Source organism: Lepidochelys olivacea (assembly GCF_965140295.1).
Source record: "Lepidochelys olivacea isolate rLepOli2 genome assembly, chromosome: 1".
NCBI classification, from domain to species: Eukaryota; Metazoa; Chordata; order Testudines; family Cheloniidae; genus Lepidochelys; species Lepidochelys olivacea.
In genome coordinates this window covers 249,015,493-249,034,164 of record NC_140411.1, presented here as the reverse complement: position 1 = coordinate 249,034,164, position 18,672 = coordinate 249,015,493, and the positions used below count along the sequence as shown (strand labels likewise).

The 18,672-nt window shown below is 43.2% G+C and overlaps 1 protein-coding gene across 1 annotated transcript in view; it reads left to right on the top strand.

Annotated features, from left to right (window-relative positions):
• The first annotated feature begins 4,780 nt into the window (after positions 1–4,780).
• Positions 4,781–18,672, top strand: part of CREB3L2 (cAMP responsive element binding protein 3 like 2) — a 111,865-nt gene continuing 97,973 nt past the window's right edge. The window contains exon 1 of the mRNA XM_084642187.1: positions 4,781–5,233. Within this exon, the coding sequence (XP_084498313.1) occupies positions 5,132–5,233 (102 nt within the window). The 5' untranslated portion in view covers positions 4,781–5,131. The remainder of the gene's footprint in view (positions 5,234–18,672) is intronic.

Genomic DNA, 18,672 nt, shown 5'->3' with positions numbered 1-18,672 from the left:
AAATAGTAGATATCATTTAATTAGAAACATTTGGTATCAACATCTGACACAATAGCCATTTTTGTTCTAGGCTTCACTTGCTGTGTAATCTGTTGATAATGGGCAATTGAAAAGTTGCTCATTTTATAGTGTCCTACATTCACTTTTTAAAAAGTGAAATAATTTTGGTGAAAAATGACAGATTGGATAATCTAATCCATCTCTAAATTCTATGACTCAGTCTCTAGGCCAGTGCAGAAATATTCCCTATAGAACAGGGGTAGGCAACCTGCGGCACACGAGATGATTTTCAGTGGCACTCACACTGCCCAGGTCCTGGCCACCGGTCCGGGGGGGCTCTGCATTTTAATTTAATTTTAAATGAAGTTTCTTAAACATTTTTTAAAACCTTATTTACTTTACATACAACAATAGTTTAGTTCTATATTATAGACTTATAGAAAGAGACCATCTAAAAACGTTAAAATGTATTATTGGCACGTGAACCCTTAAATTAGAGTGAATAAATGAAGACTTGGCACGCCACTTCTGACAGGTTGCTGACCCCTGCTATAGAACATAGTCCTCTGATGTTCTGCCCACAGGACAGGTATGGTACAAGCAGTGGCAGTGCAAATTCACCCATATGTCCCCTCTTATTGTGCTTCAGCTTTGTTCTCGGGAGTTAGTTCAACTGCTACGCTCATTCAGTTCTTGGCCTCTCTCCGGCTACCAACTAGGATCAATAAATAGGATTGAAATAATCAATGAATTTCATGCAGGCCACAGAACAATTGTCAGATGCCAATGACTCAGTCTCTACCACCTTTGCCCTAGAGGAAGACTACTTCCTATTATTACCAGTGCTGTAAAACAAACTGCCTCCACTTTGACCTCTACTTCAGATCCCTTTTGTTTTTCATACGATATCACCAAAACTTCATAGTTTAACTGTATTTATACCTCCTACTGTATTTTCCACTCCATGTATCTGAGGAAGTGGGTTTTAGCCCACAAGAGCTTATGCTCAAATAAATTTGTTAGTCTCTAAGGTGCCACAAGGACTCCTCATTGTTTTTGCTGATACAGACTAACATGGCTACCCCTCTGAAACAGTTTAACTTGTCACTGCTCTGTGTAGCTGCTTATGTCACAGAACTCCCTCCTGATGTACAGGACTTATGTTTTATATTCTAGGGATTTATAATTCACCCATCAGTACTCTCCTTTTCTCTCACGCAACAGTATTTGCTTTTGCTATTAAATGCAGAAAGCGTCATCTGTACTCTGAGGTAAATCACTAAGCTAACAGCCAAGACAGTATGCCTAAATAAACAGTCATCTGTTAATGTAAAGGCTGCTCTCATTCTTAAACTTAATTTATTTGTTTTCCTTCTTCCCCTCCCAGTGCTATTTGCTGGGTGGAGTATGAATGTGGGAGATCCTGGGGCATAATTGCCCATAAGGATCTCTGACAGGAAGAAAAGTAATTTATTGGTTTGTTACTGCAAACACTCTTCAGTTCATGCCTTAAGCCATTTTGCGTTTGGGTGACAGTGAAAATTTAGGTTCATGACATCAATTATAAAATACCACCCAGGGGTGTGTGCACGAGAGAAGGGAAGAGAAAGGCAGGGATCTTGAAGTCTAGAGATGTAAGTTTAGCAGAAGTACCAGCTGCTGCTGCAAGACAGGAGTTAAAGTTAGTACACAAGGTGGGGGTAATTGAAGTGCTACAGGACAGTGTATTTCTACATTTCATATTTATAGGGCAGTAGCATGCAGAAACTCATGAGGATCAGGCCACATTGTGTTTGGTACTGTACAAATGCAAAGCCAATCACTGACCTGACCAGTTTGCAACTGAAGATGAGTGACACATGAAAGGTATCAGGGGAGGGATACAATAAAATGTAAGCAGGTTATATATACACACATTTATGATTTTAAAAAAAATCAAAGTGCTTCATGCCCTCAACCTAGCAAACATTAATTATCTAATTTCTTATAGACTTCATGACAGAGGGTGGGCTGTGGAGGAGGGAAAGTGGCGGGCAGGGGGCTTATGGATCAGCGCAGAGAGGATGTTTTGTGTGGAAGAAAGCCTCAGACCATGTGTATGAGAAGCTGACAGATGAGGTTGGCATCTCTAATGGCTGGGGTTAAGGAGGAGTAGTACTCCGGGGGTTGGGGGTGGGGAATTCTGCACACAATATTTTAAAATTCTGCATATTTTATTTGTCAAAACAACAATATAATCATGCCAGTTTTAATTATGTTGGTAATTTATTTCAAAATACCTGTCAGCAAGTAATATCTGTAACAATGCGGACAACAAAAAATGTTCAGGAAATGTTTTGGACAAATAGATTCCTTACTAGACATATTAATACAGAACTTTGAGTAATAATTCATTTAAACTACAGTACAGATACTTATTTCCCACACCCCTCAGAAACAGGGCAAAGGCTTGGGGGAGTCAGAGGTAATGGAGGAGCTGAGGGAGAGGGAAGTAATTGGTGGGAGTGAACTTGGAGGGTGGTTGGGGGTGGAGGGGAGAAGTATGGAACAGGTTTTTTGGGGGGAATTGTTAGCGAGTTGGGGAGCCTCCCCCATGCAGGCCCTGGCTGACCCCTAGCCTCTCCCATTCAGTCAGGAATATTTGTCCAGTCCCTGTCTTTCCCAGCATCCCCTCCTCCTCTCCTCATATGTCCCTGCACCCCCTCCCATTCAGCTCCTGGCTCAATGCTGTTGCCCCATTAGTTCCTGTGCCACCACCCCAGTCTGTCCCCCTCAATAGCCTTTCTGAACCCCAGTCTACATGACTCCCCTCAGCAGCCCAATATGCCTCACTCTGTCCATCCCCCATATATACGCCATCCCCCCCTCACCTGGCCCCACAAGCAGGATACTGTGAGAAAAAGCAGCCTACCGTCTCTCCCTCTCTGTGGCAGGCCACCTTCTCTTTTGGCACTACAGCAGCCCCTGCTGGGCAAACAGTGTAATTGCACCACCTCTCCAATAGAAGGTATTTTTCTGCAGAGAAAAAAATATCTGCAGGGGGATATGAATGCTGCACAGGTGCATAATTCCCTCAGGAGTAGAACAGAAACAGTGACAAAGGGCCCTGTACACAAAGGCAAATACTATGAACTAGTTTGCCTGTAGAGCTGGTTAGAAATGGCATCTCTGCTCTGCAGCAAACTTTGGCATTTCAAAACTTGCCATTCCACAGCTGAATGAAAAGTCTAGATTTCCCACAACATGAAATGTTTGAAATATTTTATTTTAGAAATCTTGAAACTATCTTTTTGAAGTGTTTTGACTTTTACATTACTTTATAAATTATATTATAACAAAGTTGTAACTTCCCCTTAAATGTTATGAAATCAATACCTTTCCACAGAAAAATCTGATTTAGCTGATTCAGCATTTTTCCACTGGGAGACTGTTTCATCAGAAACTTTTTGACCAGCTCCAGTTGTATGCTGGTGGACCAACTCACTGGCCCAGGAGCAATCAATACCACACAGTAGAGTCTGTTTTAGGCTATTATCTCAAAGCACAATTTATTGGTTAAACAGAAAACATAAGCAAAGTAAAGGAGCTCCTCTGCCTAGCATGGAGCCACAATTCCCCAGAGGCTTTGCCCTCACCTTTCTCAGCCCCTCTGGGTCCTTGACCCATCTGTATGAGTCTACCTAGTCCCTGCAGTGCTCGCTCTCCAGCATGTTTGCTTAAGAGTCTCTAAATAGCCAAGTTCTTTCCACTAGTTCAGCTTCTACTACAAACCCTCCTAATAGTTCTCCAGCCCAATTGGCCACTTGCTGGCCTTTATAAGAGCCAAGTGCTCTTCAGTCTATCACTTGACATCTAGCCCCATAGCCTCACCTGGGACACAGCTGATCAGACACAGGTGGGGCTGGCCCATGTCCTCTTAAAGGGGCCAGTCACCCTGTGAAATGTAATTTCACATCATTTGAATGTTTAAAAATTTATAGCAAATCTGGGATTTAGGGTTCTATCTTACAAAGTGCAGAGCACCCTGCTGGCCCTGACCGAGCACAGCACTAAAGCATGGGCTTAGTTTTAAGCACGTGAGTAATCCCAGTGTGACCCGTGCCAGTACCTGGCAGATTAGAAGGCAGGGCAATCAATCAGAGCAAGGGATTGGGACTACATAAACAGTTTCAACCTAGCCTTTCAGAGCAAAATAGTTGTGACAACTGGAAGGAGATTGCAAGTGCCTCATGGAAGCGTACAGCAAACTCTTGTGTGTTGCAAGATGGCTTTAGGCTAACTGCGGAATGAGACACAGAACTGCCAGGTCCGGGGAAGGCCTCCAGCCTGCCTGTTTCCCCAGCTGTGTGTATTCTCACTGCACTCACTGTTTTGATTTTCGCTTCTCAAGCGCGGGCGGGGCTTTCCCCAGGCTGTATTCTTGTCGCTATTGCATTGGCTAAAGCAACTGTCAGTCCCACAGTTTTGCTGGGCCAGCGGCGCAGCTGGGAGGGTGGGGGCAGGTTCTATTGGCCAAAGGAAAGCAAATCCATAGGCCACGGTGGGGCATGGGAGGGGCCTCCCCACTGGTGGAAGCAGGCCAGGGAACCCCCGCCCACATTCCACAGCTGGAGAGGTGTGGGAAATAGTGCAGTCCGGAGGCTAGTTCCTTAATTCTGATTGGGCAGAGTCTTTGAAACCAGCCAGCTTCCCTTCAGTGATTGGCAGTTTTCATGGAGGGGGAGCCAGCATCTGAAGCGGGTGGGGAAGAAAGGCTGCTGGTGTCAGTCTGAGTCTGGACTCTGAGCAGCTGTGGGGAGGGTCTCCAGCTGATAGAGGAAACTCACTACCTATTAAACACACACACACACACACACACATTCTAATGCAGAGTAACTGTGTGCAAACAATACGGGTATTGCAGCTCTGAGCACTGGACAAAAGAGAGTAGGGCTTGTTCTAGAAATTTGTCTCAACTTAAATTGATATAGTTATAGCGTTTGAGGGAGTATTAAGTACAAAGAGAGTGAGGAGAAGGAGAGCTTTGGTCATATGGAATAAGGCTGCTGCGTGTGAGCAGAGTACCAATAGTGAAGTGTGCCCAAATACACATACCCTATCTCCCTTGGCTTTATTGTGGTTCTAATTGATCATGGAAGTATTGGAAAATGGGGAGCAGAACCTGTTGCACTGGGATCGAAAGCTGAGTGAGCTGTCAGAACTGGTGGACTCCGATTCCCTGCTAAACAATACGGTGAGAAACAGCAGTGTTGGGCTGTTTGTCTGTCTTCTGTACGGACACTAACGTGTGTTCGTCTTGTCAAAGCGGGAGGGTGTGTAGTAATTCTAATGTGGGGGACAGCCCTTCTCTTTGGGGGTGGAGGAGCAGGAGTTGGGCTAGCACCCATCTGCCTGGAGTTAAGCTGCTGTGTTATCAGGAGTTCTTGTGAATGCTCGGTGTAGGAGGTGTTCAGAAGTCTTCTTTATGAAATTATGAATGTGCCTGAAAAGTATGAGTCATACCCTTTTCCTTCCCTTTAAGCCTAGCTTTTCTTTGTCATTCCAGCTGGGTGGCTGAAGAAACCCAGGGTAGAGCTGGGCCCCATTTGGGTTATGTATTTGGGGGAAGCCCTAAAATGGCTTTACAGTTAATAATGAAGGGGGGAGGGAGTCTGGCGTTTGGAATTTTAATTGGGGTGGTAACTAGAAAAATAGATGCAACCAGGACATTACTGAAATGCATTTTCATTTCTTCACATCTTTCCAAATGAGAGTGACTGTGAGCATACAGAGAGAACCCGTAGAGTGCATTAAGGTGCTGTTGGATCCTAAGCCATTTTAAAAATGACTGAAATTTCATATTTCATTTAAACTGTAGCGGCAGCCATGGGTGTGTAACTTTGTAGTTTGCATTCCTCCTCTTCCCCTCCCCCCCCCCCCGGTGTAAATTTAAGAGGTTTGTAAAGGTTTAACTTAAAGCATCAGTAAGAAAATAACAGACTTCAGGACTTTACCATAGTGGGTTTATTCTGCAATTGGATGAAATCCAAGACTTTGAAATTCTGAGGAACTGGTTCCTGTGTTTCTGCAGTCTACCACCATCATTAGAGGTTATGCTTGAAAGGGAGTTGGAGCCCTACCTCCTACAAGATTTTTGTGGTGGATTGGGGGTATAAGGAGAGAAAGAACACTTCATCCCCATCTGAAAAATGCACTAACTGTTATCAAAGGCACAGCTGCAGCCAGATGTATGATTTACTGCAGTGTGCAAAAAAAGCCACTTCACCCAAAATAAGGCCAAAAGTGGGTTTTCCCAGGGCATCACACGAAAGGGGGGAAATGAAGTTCCTCCAGGCAAACAATGCAGAATACTATGCAGTCTTCCATAGCCAGGTCAGAGGAAAAAGTATATTCTACTGAAGATCTTAATTTTTTATAGTGGCTGACAAACTCTTGTTGGGTGGAAATGGGCCAACCTTTGACTGAATTCTACAAAATATTGAAGAAAAATTGGTTTGTGTGTTTAGTGTACCAAGTGATTGAATTCTACCATGGTGCAGATTACATTATTTTACTAGTTGCTGTAAAGCTGAGAATTTGGAATTGACTCTCTGTTTAGTAGGCTTTTAGTTTATTGGGATGCAGAGTTGTGGCTGTGTTGGTCCTAGGATATTTGAGAGACAAGGTGGGTGAAATAATATATTTTATTGGACCACTACAAAAAAGTTTATTTGGACATAGGATAGGGAGGCATATAAATAACTGTTCAGTGCAACAGTTCATAGCTTCTGGCTACAGAAACCCTCACTATAAACATGCGTCTAACCCTGGCATGTGAAATGCTTTACAGGGACTTTCCTATGGCATGGCTAAGCGATCCCTCTGGTAAGTTCTTCCTCATAGGCTGTCTGTCTTAAGGGGGGAAAAAGGTGTGTTAATTGGCATGTTAAAACTACAATTACACTAAAATCCCTATGTAAACAAGGTATAAAAATCCTAATGTAGACAAAGATAGTGGTAGTACTAGTGTGCTAGTTAACCCATCTTTTTTCCCTGGTGTGAACATGGCCTTTGATTAGTTTAAAATTGCACTTGAATCCTCAGATTCCAGTTTACTTGCTTTTGGTAGCAGCTGTTGGTGAAGCTGTAGGCATGTTTGTCTCTGTTCTTCCCTGGAAGTACATTGTATAATCTCTGGACTGAAGTCATGAGCCCCACTCTTCACTCACGAAAGCTCATGCTCAAATAAATTGGTTAGTCTCTAAGGTGCCACAAGTACTCCTTTTCTTTTTACTCTTCACCACTGCCTACCATAACAGTTATGGCAACTTTATTTTTGGCTGGGGCTCCCTTTCCCTTTGGAGACCATCAGTGGGGCTTAACATATCAAAGGGGCTGTGGTTCTGTCGCAAGGGTCTTTTGTCTTTCTCCCCTCCAACTCTGATCTTGTCCTGCAAAGGCAAAATGTTTGATCACTTCCTATCAGTCCTGGCAACCTGAGATGAAGATCATTAGCTGTACTCTTTTTTTTCTCTTCCATGGAAATGCAGAGTCCCAGCATTAGGTTACCATGCTGGTTTCCAATATTAACCGCCTTTCTATGGTGGGAAATTACTGTTGCAGCTATCTTATGCCTTTAAAAAACAAAGATGCAAAGTCCTCGAGGGAATAGCTATAAAGGGCCAACAAATATCTGAAATTTAACTCTATTTGCCAACCTCTCTCTCTTTCTACCACCTATCTTAAAAACAACAACAAGCAAAACAAGAAGAAAAGAAAACCCCAGCCTCAACCAAACCAGTGTTAGGCCTCCAGCTGTTACTTGTCTCTAACGCAGGAGGTGTTTTGTGGGCATGGGCTGGCCTTTCAGGCCTGCAGACCTTAGTCTCTGATCTCAAGAAAACATTACTCATTTTCACCTAAGTGTGTGGGTGGAGAGGGTGCATTCAAGTCCAATGTGTGTGCACAGCGTAAAGTAATAACAGTTGACAATGGTGAATCTCTGCTCAGGAGAAATCCAAGATTGTAATTCCAGGGACTACTGGAGGTGAGGGGTGAGGTGTGCTGGCAGAGCTGTATGAGGAAGCTTGCTCAGCATTTACCTGTGCTATGCCTGGCTCCGTTTAGGCAGTCTTATCTGTGCCTCACTTTTGTGAGTACTAATATACCCAGGTAAATAAATAAAGGGAATAAAAGGTTTTCATCTGTGAACTCTGACATACCATAGTGCCCCTGTGCAGTGTCATAATTCTGCATCACAGCAAAGATCTTGTGTTAATCTATGTGCAGAAACATGAATAACCATATAAGGCCTAACTTGCTGTGTGCTGGGCAGTGTGGTCTTAGGGTCCTAGGAAGCATGCCTGTTGCAAGTTCCGAAGTTTAATGCAACTAGAAGGCAGGCTGTCAGTTACATACTGTAACTGTTTCTTTAACTATCCCGTTTAACTGCTTTGTCATATAAATTGTGCAAGGCATAAGAAATTTCAATCTTCAGATAGCTCTGTGGGAAAGCAATCCTATGTTAGATTTCTTTAATGAGCTGGTAGGAGCTTTAGTGACAGGAAGCTCTGCACTGTTCTGTTGAAGGGTGCGCACACGCTCGCACGCTCTCTGTTTTTTTAAAAAAAAAAAAATTAAAAGAAATGTTCTGATTGAAACAAGGGACCCCTCTGAGAATATTCAGTTGGATTTTATAGCTGTGTTTGGGATGTTACTTCCAGTTACTGTTTGGATCTTCGTCGGTGACAAAGGTTGAATTGCCATTCTAATTCATACTGTCTCCCAGAAGTATTTCCCTAATTAAAGCCCAGAGGTTGGGTGAGAAATTGTGGCCACCCAACATACATGTTTTTCCCAGTAGGGTGACCAGATGTCCTGATTTTATAGGGACAGTCTTGATACTCAGGGCTTTTTCTTATATAGGCGTCTATCTCCCCTCCCCCCCCGCACTGTCCTGAATTTTCACACTTGCTATCTTTGGTCACCCTATTTCCGAATCCAGTTACTGGCTACTTGAAATGTGTATAGCTTGCAAAATAAATGACATTCTGGAGGCCCAGTGGTCAGAAACAGTACTCCTGCGTCTGCTGTGTTGTGTGGCAACTAACCCTACTTAGGCATTGACTCTTAGGAGCATGTAGGAAGAGGCCTTTGAAGGGACCCAAACAGAGGCAAGAAATTGATATGTTTGTTTGGAAGAATTCTGAGTGAAGCCACCAATAGAAGGAGAAACAAAAGCGACCAATAGTATGAATGATGAAGTTGGTTTGTTTCAAAAAGAGAGGATGGTATGATTATTTTGACTATTTATATTTTGCGTAGTAATCCCTCACAGGGAAAGAAAAACATCTATTCCTACAGTCGCCCGCACTATTTGCAAAGTACAGTTTCTGTGGAGGAATATGTTGTGCCTGCTGTAATGAAGTACAAACTCCCCAACTACCTTTCATAGAGCTTCTCAACTGAGTAAAAAAATTAGCTTTTCTCTGGTTCAGACTTCAGATTCTGTAGGATTCATTCGCTTAGCTGCTTCTGCAAGTTTTTTTGCTTGGTGTGTCCGTAAATAGCAACGGGAGTGCACAGTGAGGAGTCTGTAGTGCCCCTGTAGACCTGCGGCTGTCAGATTTACATGCTTTCAGCTGTTTGTCTGCTTAGTGGGATGATCACCACAGATATATTTGCTTGATCACTTCTCTCTCAAATGATATGCTGACCCTCCCATGTTCCCTAGTGAAGTGCTAGTGTCATGTCACTGTCTTGTTGGCAGCCAATGGCATGCAGATTGAGTCTTCCTCTGGGTTTTGCCTATTCTTGTCTGGGCACATAGCTGTGATTTAAATGTAAAAAAGCTGGTAATGCAGTCCCATTAGAGCCATCTCAGAAGATGGACATGCACCATTATAAAAGCTGCTTATAAATCCCAATCTTCAGCAGACACCTCTGTGCTAGTGAAACTGGTATCCCACCTTGTGAATAGACATCCTGTCCTCTAAGCAGAAAGACATATGTATGCGTTTAGGAAAGATGTGAACAGCCTTTGTGCCTATTCAAAACCCCTCTCAATCTTCTATTAATGTGTAATAGACAAAATAAAAAAACTGTGATAGGAAAACTTATGGGCAGGAGGAAGGATCTACTTTCCTTCTGCAGTCAAATATGTGGTGTATGTATATATAAAAAAACGAAATTTCTGTCACTGAAATATTGCCTGAGAGACAGCTGCCTTTATATAGTTAAAAATGCTTTAACCATACGCCCCCAAAGCAGTTCAAGATTCAAATTATTAATTGGAGCTGTGTAGACAAAGCGTAATTGTACAAATACATTTAAACACATAACTATTTAAAATCAAGGCTCTACTGTAGTTAAATTGCCCATGGCCAGATTCAGCTCCCTGGGACTTCTGTGGTTTTTTTTTTCTTCTTGTCATAGCTGGAGATCTCAGCAGTGCCTAAAGCACCATAAGGAACACTGCTCCCCACTCCACTGTATCTGTTGGTGACATCCTCTGAAACAGAGCCCTGAGGAGCTGCATGCAGGTCTTGGTGGGCAGCAGACCTTTTAGGTAACTGTTCAAAAGACAGTGTAACAGTGGAATTCAAGTCTGCATAAGCTGACCTGCAGTTGATGCCACCCCAGCAGGGCTGTGTGTCTCCGTGACAAATACCAGGTCCTGATACAGATGGATAAATCTGTTGACGAAATGCTTTGTCAGATGCCAACTACCTGTTCCATTTCTAGAAGGCAGTCAAAAGGCAAATGGTTCTTTGTAAAGAACTTTTAAATGTCAAAAGCGTATCCAATTCCGATGAGGCAATCTCGTTCCCATTTTGTTGTTTTTACCTATTTATCACTTGATTCTGCTTCTGTATGGCAGCAGAATGCAGCTGGATTTAATATCAGTATTGAACTAGAACATCAGCGTTCTAAAGGTGATGCATGGGGAGCAGAATTGGAGGTGTGTTTGGCCATTTGGAGAAGGTATGTTGGACATAGTTTACTTAAATATTTTAGGCCTAAATTTTCAGAAGTGACCAGTGAATTTGCGTATCTGAATTCTTGAGTACTCAAGTTGAGACACTTCAGAGGGGCCCAATTTCTGAAAGTGCTGAGTATTTGCCTTCTGAAAACGGAGGCTTTGAAAGGGCTGCAAGTTGGGCATCTAAAAATTTGAAATGGTCCAAAAACTCTAGCCATTTCTGAAAATTTAGGCCTGAATGTAGGCTTCAGTATACCATTTGCATGAGCTATGTAAATCCATGAGGACACTACAGTTGATGCCATGGATGCTTCAAGTTCTGAACACCTGTAGAGTGTGGGCCTGTAGGGTGTATGCAGTCAGTTTGCATGTGCAAAGGATTGTATTGTCCGCTCTGGAGTCTCAACAGGATGATCATGCTTTCCTTGTTTGATGCACCTGAACAAAAATAAAACCAAACTTAAAGTTCAATAATGTCAGAGTTCAGAAGTGTCCCCTAAGAAGAGTTGGGGAAACTTTGAGCTGTTCTTATCTCTTCAGATAAATTGTCCATTACAGGCTAATGAATCTCACCAGGAATTTGCAGTGACTCATTTTCTCTGTCTCACAAACACCCTGATGGCTGTCATCTGCTTAGTATTCTGTTGACTTCTGTAGAAAGAGTACATCTGAATGGGCTTTCTTGGATTGCCTGTGTTTTTCAATGTGTGGCACTTGGGGCTATATTTCATTTGTTAATTATATCTGATATGCTTAATTTTACATACACACTGCAAAATTCAATGTTTCCACGGCATGTGTACCTGGGCCTGGAGTGTGCTTTGTTGATTTAATATATTTTTTGGCAGGGTAGCCAAGTTATGGCTTCTGTGAAAAACATAACTGTGTTGTCTTAAATGCCTGTAAAATCCTGGGTTAATGTAACTTTTTATTTAATTTTTTTTTTTATTTTTGAGAGTGCTCGTACATTTATTTAAAAGTGCAATTCACCATATTGCACATTTAGTTTTAACTCTGCCTGCATAACGAGTTGACTAAAGACTCATCTGTCATTGCTTCTCATCTGTAACTGGGCATGGAAGGCAATTCTGCAGCTTTGTAGCCTAATGTGACATCACTAATCAGGTCATCTAAAGAATTGGCCCATGCTCCCCAGTAAAGAGAAAAGTGAAGATATACATTTAAATAAACAACTTTGAGACAGTCTTTATAAATTATGAAGGAGCTGAATAACTTTTGAAACAAACTACTTATGCTCTACACTTCCCATTTAAAGCCATTTTTTTTTAAAAAAAAAGAGGAACACAGTTATTTACAAGAGATTTGCTGAATATTTGAACTATCTCTGATCTAAAAGCTGACTGAGAGAAGCACATGGTGCTTTGAAACTTTACCCTTACCATCATATTTCCTGCCAGTTAAATTTAGAAAAATAAGGGTATTGGATTTTCTCCAGCTGGGCTGCTTTTGACTGACGTGTAACTGTACATTTTAAGGTGCTGAATCTGTGGTGATGATTGAGGTAGAGAAGAGCGATCTGTTCTGAGAATGACATTGGGACATGTGTGATAGCAAGTGTGCCCACGTAGCACAGAAAACACAATTTTTGGTACCTTGTGGAAGCCTGTAGTCAACAATATTCCAGCTAAATGTTTCTCAAGACTTAGAAGGATCCTGTTGATGATATGTAAAAGTATATTGCTAATCAAGGAAGTGGGTAGTGTGTGATAGTCTGGACAAATGAATGTATCATTCATGTTGTTACTCGAACTGGGTTGTCCTACAGCTGGGAACAGAGAGCTTTTCATTTGGCTAAGCTGTGGGAAGAGAGTACAGTCTTAAAATTCCTCACAGATCTCTGTACCATACTTTAAAGAGATCTTTTCAGGCCTAGCCTAGAAAAGGTGGCAACTGTGCAAGCCTTGTACTATCCTTTTCAAATGGATTTTTGGAATAAAACTGGGTTCTTCTCAATCTTTCTTTTTATGAGCATCAATATCTTCCATAGCAGTAACGATAGGCTACCAGGCAGATGACAGTCCCCAACCCACATTTGGGATAGTTTAACTTCATTCTGCTGTTTTCTGGCTGTCACTTCCTCATTGATATTCTTGCAGCAGTTATATTCTGTCTGTCTCTTCTTCCTCTCCAAATAGAGCCTCCTAGCTCTTGATTATCTTGTCTAGGATTTCTTTGGCTTCAGACAAGCAAAAAAGTTTACCGTTGTTCTCAAGATATTAAAATAGGGCCTGTGACCAAATCCCTCTTGCCTCCTCCTTGTCTTTTAGCTTCTCTTGTTTGCCTGCTGCAACCTGATGGCAGCACAACTCACTGGGATAGGACTCCTGTGCCCAAGCCCATTGACCAATCCTTTGGAAGTGGAGTAACTTATTCTGGAATAGAATCACTTTTATTCCAGAATAGCATATCCACAAGGGTGTTACACCAGCATAGCTAATAGAATATTCTGCCATAGCTATACTGGGAAATTTCCCTGTGTAGATAAGTGCTTACACTTCTCATGAGCTAAACTAGATGAGGCATTCTCAGTTTAACTTAAGCAAGAGAAAGGAAAGTGAAGAGCTTGCATGCCATGAAGGCAGTCATCCTTTCTGACTACCTTAGTCAGCCTGTTAGCATCACACATCGGTTAGATACCAATTCAGCTTGTGCTTCGAGAGATCTTTTATTGGGGCCTGCTTCCCACCCTGGATCCAGGGCCATAATCTCCACTTTTCAAATCTGACTTCTCCTGTTACCTGAACACACTAGGATATGGATTTGCTGCTTTCCCTAGGAGGGCAAAAGGCCCTTTAATGGTTAATAGCCACCTTTCAAAGGCTTAACCTGGCTCCAATATCAACTCCTTGGCTGCTATTATCTAGTTTGTAAGGCCCAGTGTTAAAATCCCATAAACAATTAGTCCTTTGCCAAGAAATGTGAATAATGAACTGGTCCCCAGGGCTTCTGTCACAACATAGCTCTGGACAAGCTTTCACAATTCAGGGGAGAAAGCCCTGTCTTTGCCTTCCCTCTGGGGCCTCTCTCTCATTCAATACCATGTAGAAGAGTGAAACAGAAGTCAGTCTCTCTAGACAGAGACCCCTTTACTGGCAGAGGTAACCATGACACTCCGAGTAGCAGGGACTGAGAAAATCAGCGTAAGTCTTTCAGTGATAGGGGCTTTTGATTGTCTCTTGCAGTCTCAGATCTCATTTAGAGCTGCCTTAGTCTTCCAAATATATATATATTGGGAACTTAGGTCCTGTACTATGGCTCTAGTTCTCTATTGGGAAAGGCTTCCTCCATAGCACCTCACTACTTTGTGGGAGGCAGGTGGCATGCAGTGGAGAGAGTCCAGGTGACCTACTGGTTGCCCCTTGTAACTGCTCTAAAGTAAATGCTGCTGTATTGAAATTGCAAGTTGAGAGAGAGAAAATATAGCGGAAGAGTAGGTTTCCGAGTAGCAGCCGTGTTAGTCTGTATCCGCAAAAAGAAAAGGGGTACTTGAGGCACCTTAGAGACTAACAAATTTGTTTGAGTATAGTGGAAGAGTGTAAACAGCATTCCTCCTTGGTTAGGAGCAAATTATTAAATACTATTGGGGTTAGGCATGTTCTGTTTAAGCTGCAGTTGAGGGACTGAGGCAAATATACGGGATGCATAATAATAGATTTAGCCTTGTGGAGCCTTTTTTTGGCAGCAAACCTTACCTTTTTGCAGTTGATTCAACATTTCTGACCTAAGTAATGCACAATAACGAAGGCTGGAGGAAAAAGATCAGATGGTAAATACATAAAATATAGCAAATGAATGTAAAATATATTTTTGTTCTCTTCCCTTCCCCCAGCTTTTGGGTGTTGCTTGTCATCTTAAACCCTACATCCTTTAGGGTAGAGACTATATTTGCTTCTGTGTCTGTACAGTGACTAACAGCATGAAGCCCTGATTCAACCAGGAGCCTCTGGGCTATACTAAATACAAACATTAAACATGAGGGGAATGGAGGCTAATGTCCCTCTAGAATGAGGGACACTGTTCATCAGGAGGCCAAGTTGAGGGGTTGGAAAGGCACTGAGAGGAAAGAAACAGCATAAATAAAGGATGGGATATCCGATGAAGTGAGCTGTAGCTCACGAAAGCTTATGCTCAAATTTGTTAGTCTCTAAGGTGCCACAAGTCCTCCTTTTCTTTTAGCTAGATAGGATGGACTTATGTAAATAGAGCAGTCTCTGCAGCTGCCTTTGATCCAAGTGAGTTACTGTGAAGATGCCGGTGACCAACCTGAGCCTGAGAAGGAGCCAGAATTTACCAGTGTACATTGCCAAAGAGCCACAGTATACATCAGGAGCCCCATCAGCCCCCCCGCCCCAGCACCTCCTGCCCACCGGCAGCCCTGCCTATCAGCCTCTCCCTCTCCCTCCCCGTGCCTCCTGCCCACCGCAATCAGCTGTTTCGCAGTGTATGGGAGACTCTGGGATGGAGCGGGGAGGAACAAGGATGCAACAGGCTCAGGGGAGGGGGAGGGGGCAGGAAGGGGCGGGAGCCTTGGGGTAAGGGGCGGAGTGGGAGCAGAGCCTGGAGTTGAGCAGTGGAAAGTTGGCACCTGTAGCTTCAGCTCCAGAGTCAGCACCTATGCAAGGAGCCGCATATTAACTTCTGAAGAGCTGCATGTGGCTCTGCATTGGGCAGGGCAGGGGCAAACTAACATGCCTAGCAGGTGGCTGTTGAGGGGTCATGGCACGTGTCTGTGCTGCTGGCCCTCTTCTTCTCCTCCTCCTCCTCCTCCTCCTCGCGCTCTTCCTGTGGCTGGGCTTGAGCTGCGGTACATGCCCTGCGGCGAACCGCAGTCTGTCTGTCGCTCCATTGCTGGCACCCAGGAGTTGGAGGTATGTGTATTCCCATGTCTGAGTGCTGGGAATGCCCCCATCCCAGCCTTATACCCCTTGTAGCTCTCTCCCACCCATCCTCTCCACCTCCCAGAGCTGCCACCCTCATGTCCTTCACCCCATTCACCTCCATACACTGCTGCACTTCCATTATGTCCATATACACGCCTGTGCCTCCTGCCTCTCCCTGAATCTCCATCCACCCTATGTACCACCCCACCCCTCCTCTCTCCTTCACTGCCCCCTCTCTCACCCCCACTCTGCTCTCATCCTTGGCCTCTTTCCTCCACCCTCCTCCCTCCTTGGCTGGGTGTGCCTGTGTAGGCAAGTATGTGCATACATGCATTGTATGTGTGTAAGAGACTGTGTATCTTTGTGTAGGGAGGTGTGCGTATATCTGTGTGAATAAAATTTGGAGTCTAACTCTGACTTATTCCTCTTTCTGTCTTACACACACAAAAATTGATGACCTAAAAGGTGTGTTCATATCGTAACAAATCTTTAAAAGAAAAGGGAAGTCTAAAAGAATGTATTATTTCTTAAAAAGTGAATCTTGTTGACTAGTAATTGAAGAAGAGCCAATGTATCATACATTTCTCCCCACCTTTGTGTAGCTACATTATCAGCTCTTTGTTGCAGGCTCTCTTTATGTATCTGTCCAGCACCTACCACCTTGGAGCCCTGATCTTAGTTGGGGTCCCGAGGCAATAAACAACAATTGTAAAAATAAATAATGTGGAAGTATATGTGTTTGTGCATGCTAGATGTGTACACATGGATATATGTGTGTATCTGCATGTAGGTGTGCGAGTCCGTTTCTACAGATTTATTTATATAGGTATAGGGACAGGTGTATAGGGACAGGTGTGCATTTCTGTGGTTGTGCTCCATGGATTTCTATTTGGGCTTCAGGAGTGGGCCTTTAACAGACCCATTGCAGCTGGAATAACGTATGGTCCTTATTCCCCGCACAAAATTACAGTAACTTTAGTGAACAAAAAACATGGAGCTGATTATGAAAAATGGGAGGAGGGGAGGGAAAGAATCATGAAAATCTTTCTTTGAAATTTTTTTTTAATTACCCTTTTGGACTATTTTGCTGCCAGCTCTAGCGTCCTGTAACAAATAAAACCTGAAATTGGCATAATACATCTGTCAAAACAATAAATATGCCTGTTTTGGCCTTGCAGTGAAAATGAGCACGAGAGCGAGGGTGGAGGAGAGCGAGGGAGGGAGGGAGGATGGAGTGAGTGGGGCCGGGGGCTTGGGAAGGGGTGGGGCAGTGGGCGGGACAAGGGTGTTCAGTTTTCTGGAACTGGAAAGGTGGCATTCCTAGTTCAGGTGTATATCCTGGACTTTTTCCTCTTCCAAGATCCTTGGATACCCATTCTAAACCACAGGCACTGCTTCTGAACTAGCCAATAATGCAGAATGCTAGAAGTTTGGCAGATGTTAGTTAATGTACTTCATGACCATTTTCATTTTAATTTGGTAGCCTTTTGAGATTCCCTAGCGGTGGTCTCTTATTCTTTATAGAAACCACATGATCAGGCACTAAATTCCTTGAGTCTCACATTGGTTGTAACTCTTGCTGACCTTGGTAGGACTGATGATGAAATCCAAATAGAATCCTAGTTAGTCTTCCTACTCAGGGGTGTTTGGAAGCTGCAATGGAAGGCCTCATAGGAGAGGAGAGAGCAAAAAGGAGAACAGTAGTACAGGATTCAGCGGATCTTGTCTGTTTTGGCCTCATTTTGGACAGATGTGGGTGTGGAAAACGCTTTCTCTGTAGTCATTTTCATCTCAGGAGTTTTCAGTGCCCAGTGAAAAATTGATTTAATTTTCAATATTTTTTTTGTCTACACACAGAACTAAAACTAAGCAAGTTCAAGAAAACAATGGCTGATTAGGAGCTCTACTCCTACTTGAGAACAGAAGTAATCACTGCGTGTGATATATGAAAATTACTCTGGAGAGGATAGTGACATACATTACAGGCAGGATTATAACTTCATGTGAGGAACTGGCACTAGGAAGGAGACACTTTTAAAGCACCTGGCTTTCATGCAGATGTTCTTACTAATACAGAATGAAGGCAGGGGAAATTGACTTCTGTATTGTACATTTTTCAGTGAGAAGTTACTCTATAGGAGACAGTTGCTGGCTTCCTGCCGAATATATGTCCCTCATCTTGATAATTCTGGCTGGCTGGGCTAGTCACAAGTATTGATTGTATATCTCTCTTTCAGTTTCTTACAACTAGAGTTTCCTTCATCTGCCCCCGCCCCCTTCCTCCTTGCAATTCTCTCACACAGCTGTGTTGAGTGATTCTGGCTCTTACATTTTTGGGGTGTGTGTGTTTAGGGGTGGGGGTTGTAAGCTTAGTTTTTTCAGACCATAGAAAGACTTCTGTATAAAATGTAGGGCTGGTGGTTAATCTCTCTTCTGCTTTCTTTGTGAAAGATCGAAGTGGGTAGGAAGAACTATGTTAAGGATGTATGTTTTTAGTGGCTGTATTCCATTTACCCTTCCCCCCTCAACGTCACTCATGGAAACGAACTCTTCTCTCAAACTCTTGAGAACAAAGCTTGCATTTCCTCTGGCCCTTCTCATTCCAGTTGCTGCCTATCCCTTAAGGGAGAAGAACATCAGAAACAGATTCGAAGGGTTCATGAGCACAGTTAACAAATGACAAAGACACTTTAGTTGAGCAAGAGAGGGAGCGAGCTGGAGCCTGCAGAAGGCCTGCAGATGTGAGATTTCATTATGTGTTAACCCTGCCCCTGGGATGCCCAGCCAGCTCACTTTGCTGATAGCTGGCAG